Source organism: Barbus barbus, assembly GCF_936440315.1.
Source record: "Barbus barbus genome assembly, chromosome: 8".
NCBI lineage: Eukaryota > Metazoa > Chordata > Actinopteri > Cypriniformes > Cyprinidae > Barbus > Barbus barbus.
In genome coordinates, this window is record NC_136736.1 from 16,710,430 (window position 1) to 16,721,861 (window position 11,432).

Below are 11,432 nucleotides of genomic sequence, written 5' to 3' on the forward strand. Positions count from 1 at the left end.
AATTATGTATTTAGGCTGATGCAGCGATATGTTACCATTTTGTTCTGTGTATGATGTATGTTGTGACTTGTATAACATAGCAAAAATACAACAAACAAGGTTTTCTTAATGGTTAATGTTACAACTTTATTTATTTTTTAATTACTTTTTAGTAGACCCCTGAGGAGTCAGTAATGAGTAGAACAGGGCTAAAACCTACAAGACAGGAAAGAATCAATGACAAGAGAAATCTAGAAAAGAGGTCATGACACAGGCAAGGGAGAAGGACAAGGTCTTACAGGTGATGGAATCTCCCTTGGATCAGAAATCTTCAAACAGATCAAGTTTTAACCAAGCTCTCCAACCTTTCTAGGAGCATTTAGTTCTCCAACTCATCCTATACAATAAATGATTATACTTTTAAATAATGATTATCTATATCACCAGGATGGTCAAAAATCAGAGCAATGATTATTTGCGATTTATCATATGACTAGAGAGGAACGCAGAGGCTTGATTAAGAAATAAGATCCCCAGCCAATCAACCTGATCCATTTCCTGTGTGTCATGTAAAATGAAAACAATCATAGTGGATTATGGAGATTATTAGCTAGTGTAGTCTAATGAAAAAAAGCGGAAGTGGGAGGAAGGGCTTGTTTAATGATAAACAAATAGAGGATTTGCTTAAATCCACCTTTAGATGCCCTCTGAAATAAAAGCCCCCTGTGAGCCCCACTCACACCTCCATATCGCCACCTGGCTGTGGGGAGTGACCCGTCTAGGAGGAGGAGCCTGAGTTGGTCTTGTCCTCCCGGGTAACAGGGATGGTGCGATCTCCACGGCCAGACTCTATGCCACCAGTCTTGGGTCCACAAAGAGTAAGCAGGCCATCAGCAGTCAGTGTGCAGATGATAGCAGACTGGTCCACGTTAGAAGGCAGGCGGTAGCGGCGGCGGAACTCACGGGAGATGTAGCCATGATCATCCTGAGGAGCCAAACAACAAAAACAGAACAAAATGTAAGAAAAAGGCTACACACATATTCATAAACCCATCGTGTACACAGACTAGCTCTTCGCCCTTATTACTTGAGATGACCTGAGCAAACACTCTTCGCTCATAGTTGCCATGAAGATGTGCCTGTTCAGTTGTTGGAAAACTCTATTCAGTGTGGCATGAAGGTTTTGAAATATGTCCAGTAAAGTTTAAAATAGGCCAAATTATTGTAATGAAGAATAAATGTGTAAAAATAGGAATTACTGTAAGAATAAGAACCAAAGTAAAAGCCCTATTTTAGCAAAGATCCACTTCCAAGTACTATTTTTAAAGGCTTTATATATACATGTATATAAAATTGATGTTTAATTAATATAAATTATATTTATATATAATTAATGTAAAAGTAATTCACCAAGATGTAGATACCAATTTTCATGTTGGCAACATTTAGGTAACAGTAAGGTTCCATTAGTTAATTAACATATTTGTTACCGTATTAATCTTTAATATTATTTAATAAAAATAGAACTGTTCATTGTTGGCTCATGTCAGCTTAAGTCCATTAAATAATATTAACAGATACGACTTTTGATTTTAATGACATATTACCTGAAATGAACATTATCTAAGATTAATAAATGCATTAGAAGTTTATACTTAGTTCATGTTAACTAATGCAGTTAATGTTAGCTAATGGAATCTTATTGTAAAGTGACTTAGCAAACTGTTTATTTCTGAAGTAAACCTTTTTCATTTATTAGTATTTTTTACTAAATCTGTCTTGAGTCTGGCAAATCTGAATCTGTATACTGACCTTTAGATTTAGGTTAGATTTACTTCTAGGGGTCTTATTACTGTAAGAAGAAGAACCGGAATAGAAACCTCATTTTATTAATTCAAGTACTATTTTAAAGGCTTTTTAAATAAGCATTTATTCTATTATAGCTTTTTAAATAAAAAAGCTGTTGACAGAACTACAGCTTTAGGGTCAAGGCATTTTAAAACAATCTACCAGTAAAGCCCTGGAAAGATTACCCACAAGCCCTTTACTGGGGTTTAGGACTCCAAATGGGGCGGCAGGCTATGATGCAAAAGTGACGTCAATCTGACACAAACATTCTGAGAGATCTGCTCACTTTTTTTCCCTCATCTGTGCACAGGCTACTGAAACGTGAATAAATCCATAGTATTGACATAGGAACTATGGGCATGGGAGGATGGGGATAAAAATAGAAAAGGAACTGAATAGAAAACACAACTGGGAGAAAAAGAGAGTGAAGTAAACATGAATAGCTGATGAACTATAAAATTATCTAATAAAAACTGAAATAAACCAAAAAGATTTTTTTCATACATTTCTTTCACATATAAAAATACTACTTTCTCCCAGTAGGATTTAAATGAAAGTATTTATTTATTCTTTTCAAAATAAGCGTATTTATTTGTTATGGTTGCTTAACAACTGGTACTGAGTCATTTCTGAACGCCTGTTTGTGAAAGTTCAAGGTCTTATTTTTTGTTGTGATGATTTGTCACATTGTACTAAAGGAAATGACTGAATAAAAGCTTAATCGTTAATTATATTTTCCCACAATCTGTAGAATTTATCATAGGCTACTGCATTTTTATACACTTTATAATCCTTTGAGACGCACATACACAGGCACTTACACTAGTATTACTGTTACATACTGAACACTGTGAAGCAAAACAAGCTAAATCACTGTAAATAAAGCATTATTCACAAACAAGAGTCAGATTAATTAATGATTCACAACTGTACTGTTCAAATACCAGCTTCCTTCCATTAACAGAAAAATCAGCACAGCAACTGATGAGAACATTTGGATAATTCGATTTCATTGTAAGTTCCTTATTGAACACATTCCCTGTCATGTCCGAATGAGCCGTGACCTCACCTGTCTTTCTCCATGCTTGCCCTGGATCTCCACATAGTCCTCTGTCACCTTCACACTGAGCTCATCAGGAGAGAAGTGTTTCACATCCAGGTACACTGTGAATTTGTCTCTGTCAGACCTCACCTGCACAAATGATCAAGTACAGTGGATTTACATCAATGTGGTGTTGTTTGCAGATAAGAATACATAAAGATTAAAAAAAATTTAAGAGAAAACTAATGCCATAAATTCAAGAAAAACTTTTCATTCAGCAAACTGCAGTAGAGATGAATCATAAATGACATGTTTCACTTGTAGTTTCATTTGGAGTGACACTGTTGTGCATTGCAGAGATGGATGCATTTATCTTCAGGTAATATGAAAGAAAATCTTGTCATTATTTAGCTTGCCACAATATTAAATGAATAGTATGTCATTTAATTCCTTTCCGTTAACAGAAAAGGTACTGGTAATTTTCTCAATTTTTCAACTTTTTTTTCTCTTTTATAGAGTGCTGCATTCACCAGTTCTGTCACAGTTATGCATTATTTTCAGTTTGCTCTTTTTTTTAATGCTCTTATTTGTAATTTAATTTTTGGAGTTTGTAAGGAATAACTCTAGAGATGAATTCTCTGGAAACCTTGCTGCTTTAAATGTTTCACCTCCACAATATAACTCATTTTGAGGTGATACTAATAATGTATTTGCTGTTTGTCACAAAGACGACCTTATGCATTGATTTAGTGATAGTCAACACCCTGTATTGGGCTTCAGCTGCAACAGTGGCATTTTAAGATTCTAAATCTCAATCTTATCAATTCACAGTGAAGCGGTTCATTACCTCAGAGATGCCTGAGTTGGAGGAGTCCAGGAAGTTGCGGAAGAGTGAGTGTCGATAGTAAGGGCTGGCAGTTGATGCAGCGAAGGGAAAGAGGTCATAGTCGAACAGGCCTTCTCCAAACAACTGGTCGAAGAGGCGTGTGGGGTAGCCCAGGGTGCGTCTAAACCAGGGGTGTTGGATGGCAATATCCATAATGTCAGCCTTGGCAATTCACAGCTTGGATGAGCTAAACGTAGACTGGCAAATTTCAACCTGAATGCACCTAATGTTGAGGAAATTTTTCAAGGAGAAGATGTGGACTGAAGGCAGGTATGAGGAGGCTGATAGAGGCTGGTACAATAGACAAAGCTCCCCAATGATGTGTTCCGTTCCCAGTGAAGGCAAGCTGCTGGTTATATACCTGCGCTGCAGAAAGAGAGGCTTACAAGTGGATCTCTCTGGAATGGCATTATCTCATGGTGGGAACAGTGCAGTCAGCAGAATCGATGGGGTGCACATTGACCTGAGAATTACAGTCTAGCACTGAATGGCTCCCGGTAGTTCCCTGCTGGCCAGTTATCACCGGAAAATAAGTGACTGCCAAAACAAACCAGACATACAGATGAAGTGGGGTGGCTGCAGAGCATTACTAATGGTGTGTTATGGCCTCTTGTTTGACCAGAAATTTCTTAGTTCTGACTACTTAGTACAGACACAGGCATATTTTCTCCTCAAAACTGAAGCTTTACTAACATAGTCTGCAAAATTCTATGGAAGCTGACCCTAACATTTCAGTATGTTACTATGGAATACAAATCATGGACCACATAAAGAGAGGGATTAGTCTAGGGAATGTAGCATATAAGTGAAATTCCCATGCGCTCACATTACTTTAAAAAAAAATATATAAATTATTTTTTAAAAATGAAAAAAATAGACATTTGCTAAAATATATTTAAGAATATAGTTACATAAATATATTTTCTACAAATAAATTTTTTGTACATATTTGAAAATATATTTGAAAAGCATTTAAAAATATATTTTGCTCTCCATATTGTTGTTGCTCTGTTTATTTTAAACATAAAATTATACTGATGATTTTAATTCTTTGTGTGTCATCATTAATGTGTTATATTGTATCCCTTACAATGTACATTTTAGTTTTTGACAATTCATAGCAGATTTGTATTTTGTGCCACATGATTGTTCTGGTTCCTTTTCAAAACATCATATCATACAGCACACTTACTGCCTTGTTATCATTAAATGTGCTACTGTATCCCTGACAATTAATTTCAAAGTCAGTTTTACATTAGTAATGAGGTATGTAATGTTACATCCCAGGACTTGTATAAGTGGGAGTGTCCCTTTTTGTGTATGTGTTCTGTTTGTTTTGCTCTTTCTCTCTCTCTCTCTCTCTCTCTCTCTCTCTCTCTCTCTCTCTCTCTCTCTCTCTCTCTCTTTCTCTCTCTCTCTCTCTCTTTCTCAGGTTGATAAGGATTAACAGGTGGAGTTCAGTTCGTAGATGACTTTGTTGATGACTGCACTCTCCTGATTGGTCCATCAGACTAAATGTTTGGGAGATAAAAGGCAGAGCTGAGATGTCTGGAGTGTGGAGGCTTGGAGCAAGAGTACCTTATGCTGATGGTTTCGTTTGTGTTTGTGGTTAATGTGTTGTTGACAAAAGTATTGAAAGCTTTTTAATCCTCTTGTGGGAGGTTTCATTTAGCCCAAACATGTGAGTTTTGTACTTTTTTTTGTAGGTAAGACCTCTGTTATTGAGGGTTCTGATGTAAAGTCACTCCCTGTTTCTGAGACCAAACCGGTTGAGCTTCTGTTGGTGATTAAATTGAAAGAATTAGACCTACTTGTTAAAAAGCAGGAATATGATAATCAGATGTTGAATTAGAGATTGATCGTGAACGAGAGCATAGGTCGGCTGCTCCTCAGTTCTTGTCTGATAATGCTCCGGTGACCCCTTCTCTTTTGCCTGGGAGGTCTCGGCAACATCCCTATCTACTCCAGCTGATTTAACTCCTGGTGATGGAGCAAGGAACGCTGTTTTTGATGTTAGTAGGTATATCAAAATTTTGTGAAGCGGAAGTAGATTACTATTTACGTTTGAATGGGTAGCTGTAAAACTTCAGTGGCCAAAAGATATGTGGGCTTTACTCCTACAATGTAATTTGGAGGGTAAAGCCCAAGAAGTTTGCTCCTCTTTGCCTATTGAACAGTCATTAGATTATGAAACTGTTAAAACTGCTGTGCTTAGAGCTTATAAATTGGTGCCTGAGGTGTACCGGCAGAGGTTTTGGGACTATGTGAAAGTAGCCAAACAAACATTTGTAGAATTTGCAGAGAGAAAGGTCATCTCTTTTTGATAAATGGTGTTGTTCTAGTAAGGTGTCCACATTTGAGCAACTTTGAGAGTTAGTTTTGGTAGAGGATTTTAAAAGTTGTTTGCCAGAGAATATTGTTGTGCACTTAAATGAGAAAAAGGTGGCTAAGCTGTCTGATGCTGCTATTATCACCGATGAATTTGTGCTAACGCACCGAAGTGTTTTTCCTTCTGTTTGCCAGGGTAGAAATCGATCTCCCGTTGATGATACTGTTAAGGATTTGGTCCGGGTAGGTCAGTTAAAATCAGAGCGTCTGCGCAAGCCTGATTTAAAACGTATGGGAGAGAGGCGTGTATGTTTTTACTACCTTGACCCGGGCCATTTAATTTCGGAGTGCAGGTCTTGGAAGCAGAACAATTCATCCTCGAAAGCTAAGTGTTGCTTTTGTCAGGACTTCTGAGGATAATGACAGGTTGAACTCCGCTTCTGTGTACCAGCCTTTTCTCATGTCTGGCTTTGTGTCTCTATCTGCTGACTCTGAGTTAAGACCAATTACAATTCTCAGGGACACAGGTGCCGCTCAGTCCATTATTTTGGACAGTGTGCTGCCATTTTCTGCTGTAACGTATACTGGTTCCGATGTTTTAGTACGTGGCCTTGAACTTGGTGGTTAAGTTACCACACCTGAGACAACTGAACCTCCAAGAAAGTTTGATGTTGCAAGTTTGTTTCCCTCTGTTTTTCCTGCTTGTGTAGTGACTCGTGCACAGAGTCGGAAATTTGAAGATGTTGTTAACCTGTCTGAATCATTTATGAATTCCTCTCCAGAATTGGTGGAATGCAAGTTATTTGTTACTCCGAGTAATTCCATGTCAGAGTCTGATGAACTGAATCGAACCAGTGAACTTTGTCCTCTAAAAGTTGGTAGAGAACAGTTAGCAGCTGCCCAAAAATTAGATCAGAGTTTGAGGAACTGTGTTGATGCAACAGTTGATCTGGTCGAATATCCTAAACCTAGGGTTGCTTTTCTTTTGGGACGATGGTATTTTGATGCGTCGGTGGAAGTCTAGTATTTCCAGTGATGAGGCTAGTTAAGTTAGGATATTAAGGACCATTAACAGGAGGATATTAAGTTAATTGGAGAACATTCCACTTTATTCTCTGATGTGCCGCAACCAACCACCATGTTAACTCATGATATTGATGTGGGGACTGCTGTAGCCATTAAGCAACAACCTTATAGGGTCAATCCCAAGAAGAGAGAGGTTATGTGGATGGAGGTGGAGTATCTGCTGCAGCATGGCTTGGCGGAACCTAGCAAGAGTCCTTGGAGTTCCCCTTGCTTGTTGGTGCCAAAGTCAGATTCTTTGCGGTTTTGTACGGATTACCGGAAGGTAAACAACGTCACTAAGCCTGAATCTTTTCCCCTACCAAGGTTGGAGGATTGTGTTGATCGAGTGGGTTTGTCGCAGTTTGTCACAAAGTTGGATCTTCTCAAAGGCTACTGGCAAGTACCCTTGACTGCTCGGGCATCAGAGATTTCTGCATTTGTGACTCCTAATAACTTCCTGCAATATGAGGTCATGGCCTTTGGGATACGAGATGCACCAGCCACGTTCCAGAGGCTTATGCAGGAAGTACTGTCAGGAGTTACTGATTGTGAGGCTTACTTGGATGATATTATCTATTCATCTATATGGAGAGATCATGTTGAAAAACTGAACTGTGTTTGCTAGGTTGGCTGTTGCCAATTTAACTCTAAACCAGGCCAAGTGTGATTTTTGCCAAGGCCGTTGTTACCTATTTGGGCAAAAAGGTTGGCCAGGGTCAGGCACGTCCTGTTGAGGAGAAAATAACTGCTGTTGCTGAATTCCCCATTCCCACGACCAAAAGGGAGCTGTGTAGATTCCTGGGGATGACCGGCTACTACAGAGGTTTTTGTAAAAACTTTGCCTCCGTATTCTCCCCACTTACAGACCTTCTCAGTACCTCTAAGAAGTTTGTTTGGACTCCAGAGTGTGCATATGCTTTTAATGCTGCCAAAGATATTTTATGTAATGCACCAGTGTTGTCCGCTCCAAATTTTGCCCTCCCGTTTAAATTACAAGTGGATGCAAGGTCTGTTGGAGCTGGAGCAGTGCTGTTACAGGAGGACCATGATGGCATTGACCATCCTGTGGGTTATTACTCTAAGAAGTTTTCAAAGTACCAGCAGAGGTATAGCACTATCGAAAAGGAGGCGTTGGCACTGTTATTAGCGTTGCAGCACTTTTGAAGTGTACTTGGGAGGTGACTGTAATCCAATTATTGTTTACACTGACCATAACCATCTTGTTTTTCTGTCAAGAATGGCTAATTCAAACCAGAGACTGATGCGGTGGTCCCTGATGGTCCAAGAAAACAATCTTGATATTCGCCATAAAAAAGGCTCCGAGAATGTTGTGGCCAATGCCCTGTCTAGGGTCCATTCAGTGGAAAGCTAAATGTATTCTGGAGGTGTTATTGTATACAAACTTTTTTTTTTTTTGGTTTGTAAACTGGTGGTGGGGGTGTTACATCCCAGGACTTGTATAAGTGGGAGTGTCCCTTTTTGTGTATGTGCTCTGTTTGTTTTTCTCTCTATCTCTATCTCTATCTCTATCTCTCGCTGGTTGATAAGGATGGAGTGGATACAGGTGGAGTTCAATTAGTAGATGACTGCACTCTCCTGATTGGTCCATCAGACGAAATGTTTGGGAGATAAAAGGCAGAGCTGAGATGTGTGGAGGCTTGGAGCAAGAGTCCCTTATGCTGACTTTTTCTTTTGTGTTTGTGGTTAATCTGTTGTTGACAAGTGTTGAAAGCTTTTTAATCCTCTTGTGGGAGGTTTCATTTAGCCCAAACGTGTTTTTTTTTTATTTAATTTTTTTATTAAGACTTAAGTTTTTTTTTTTTCTTTGAGGGAAGCTGTAGGGAGGTGGTTGCCATTTTATTTTGTCTATACTTTTTCTTCTGTTTAAGGATAGTAAGGAAGGTAGGGTAGGATTTTGTACTTTTATTTGTTAGATTAGGTAAATTTGCTTTTGAGAGTTGGTATGTTCTGTTTGCTATGTTGGCCTTGACCCCTCCTGAAGTTCTGTTTGCTTCCTTGTGTTCAATAAATCTTATATTGTTTTGTATCGATTATGGTGTTGCGTGTGAGTCAGTAGAAGTCAAAATCTCCCTCCATTCCGCCACCATTTTCTTTATTACTCCTTCCCATCCCTAGACGTGGGATGGTATGTAATAGTAATGTGCATAAGCAAATAAATAAACTTGAGCTGTTATCTTCCTTATATTTCTATACGTTATATAAATATTAATATAGTCATATTCCTGTTACTCTACTGTAATTTTAGAATGCAATTCTAATATTTTTTTAAATAATGGATACTTTTGATCTCCATCCACATTCTACTGTAAGGTTGGAAATGTATTGTCTTCACCTTGAAATACATTTTGAAATATGTTTTGGTTGAAGATTGATATGAAGGTTGAAATTAAATCTATATTGGATTTAAAAATATATTTTATTAAGCTTCACACTTCACAGTTAACATATATAGGCTATTCAACAGAACTGGTTCAATGTCAGAGTTGGAAACATCTTGAATTTTTTTATTTTTCCACAAATTTTGTATGAAAATTGTATAGTATCGGTGATACCCATTTCTATTTATTGTGCAGTTGATTCTCATATTCTATTTTTAGAGAGTTACTTTATATACTTTATTTTTTGACAAAACATCCCATGTTTCAGTCGTGACAGTACATTTTCAGTAGTGACAGTAATATTTTTATAGTGACTACATTTTAACTTGCACACTAAAACCCTACTAAAACATTAAAATATAAAAAATTGCCTAGCTGTTGTAAAATTGTTTATTTCCCGCAAATAAAGAATTATGTATTCCCTTTTGTCACTACCGAAACAATAATGACATGTTTTGGTTGTGACTGTTTCGGTAACAGTCAAATAAATTGTTCCTCAAAAGGCTGATGGATCATATTTGATACATTTGAACATGATTCTTCTACTTCTAAAAAAAAATATATGTATGGATAATCATGTAAACAAAAAGTTGCTTCAGTCTAGGAAATGTTCATCTTTAAATAATACAGTATCAACATTATTCTTATGTTTACTTTGTAAAAATCAGTAAAGATTTCACAGCAAAAAGACACGTGAACCATGACCTGAAGATGGATGTCTGTACAACGATACTAAAAGGCTGTATACTTGCTAAAAAAAAACATATAAGACACCAGAAAGCATTTGCTGGATTGTGTGCAACAAATTTTTTTCAGCAAAGTTTTGATCATGTTAATCATTTAGAAGGCTTATTTGTCATATCAGATATGATACAGTAGACTTTATAGGGGCAAACCTTCAGAACCATGAGCAAATAAAATGAAATATTCAAAGATGAATATTGCACAAATTCTCACTGGCAAAACAGAGCATATGTGTATATTAAGCTTTGAAAGTTGATCAGTAATTTGATCTGAGAATGAATAACCATAGGAAGTATTCATATAGACTTTATATGATTTTGAAACTTGAAATGTTTAGACCCCTTTGACTTTCATTGTATGGACAATGAAAAGTAATAGTTTAATGGCAGTAATAGTTCTGTAGCATATCTGTCATGATACGTGCAGTGCAAATGAAGCGAGAACTCAAGTGCAGGGAAATGGTGGTTTTAATTATAAAAACAAACAAAACAGAAACATAAATTACCCCGAGGGGAAAAACAGACTGACAGAGCAATGCAAAAACGAGGACTAGAAAACAGACATGACTTACTGCACCAAGAACATATGACAACGTGGCCGAACAGGACTGCAAACACCAGGATCATTTAAAGGAGACAAACGAGGAGGCACCAGGTGTACACGCTGAGACAATTAGGGAATAACAAGGAGGGCGGGGTCAAACAATCAGCCGGGGGAACACATGGAACAATCACAACACAAACCCATGTGCTCAGACAAGACAGTGACATCTGGTGGCCAACCAGGGCACACCCACAGGATACGTGACACTACCCCCCAACAAAGGAGCAGCTCCCAGATGCTCCACCTGCAACACTAAGAACACACAAAAACCTGAAAAATGAAAATACAAAATGTCAAGAAGGGAGGTGGGCAAGAGACAGATCAGGGGGAGGGATGGTGGGCCAGGCCCGTGCAGAGGCAGGGGGCCCGCAGACCAAGGCCGAGCAGGAGACCAGGACGGATCCGGAGGGACGGACCAGGGGGTTTCCGGCCCAACAGGAACCCCAGCGCACTGCCAGGGTGGGGCCGGAGGGACAAGCCAGGCAGTGAGTTTACGAACGGCCTCTGTGGCCGTGACAGGGCAGACAGTCAGTTCAGA

At 38.3% G+C, this 11,432-nt stretch overlaps 1 protein-coding gene across 1 annotated transcript; it reads right to left on the reverse strand.

Annotated features, from left to right (window-relative positions):
* Positions 1 to 174: 174 nt before the first annotated feature.
* LOC306873513 (alpha-crystallin A chain) lies at positions 175 to 4,623 on the reverse strand. The gene is made up of 3 exons (XM_079422855.1): positions 3,717 to 4,623; positions 2,897 to 3,019; positions 175 to 964 (listed from the first exon to the last, which is right to left on the reverse strand). The coding sequence occupies exons 1-3, from the start codon at positions 3,906 to 3,908 to the stop codon at positions 758 to 760; spliced, it is 522 nt and encodes a 173-aa protein (XP_079278981.1). The 5' UTR covers positions 3,909 to 4,623; the 3' UTR covers positions 175 to 757.
* Positions 4,624 to 11,432: the final 6,809 nt, after the last annotated feature.

What these genes read in the sequence shown, in the direction of transcription:
- LOC306873513 (XM_079422855.1), bottom strand. Translation starts at nt 3,908, where the DNA reads ATGGATATTGCCATCCAACACCCCTGGTTTAGACGCACCCTGGGCTAC. An exon ending in CCAACTCAGGCATCTCTGAG is followed by an intron (nt 3,020 to 3,716) that starts GTAATGAACCGC and finishes TCATTTGTGCAG; the next exon opens with GTGAGGTCTGACAGAGACAA. An exon ending in GCAAGCATGGAGAAAGACAG is followed by an intron (nt 965 to 2,896) that starts GTGAGGTCACGG and finishes TTGGCTCCTCAG; the next exon opens with GATGATCATGGCTACATCTC.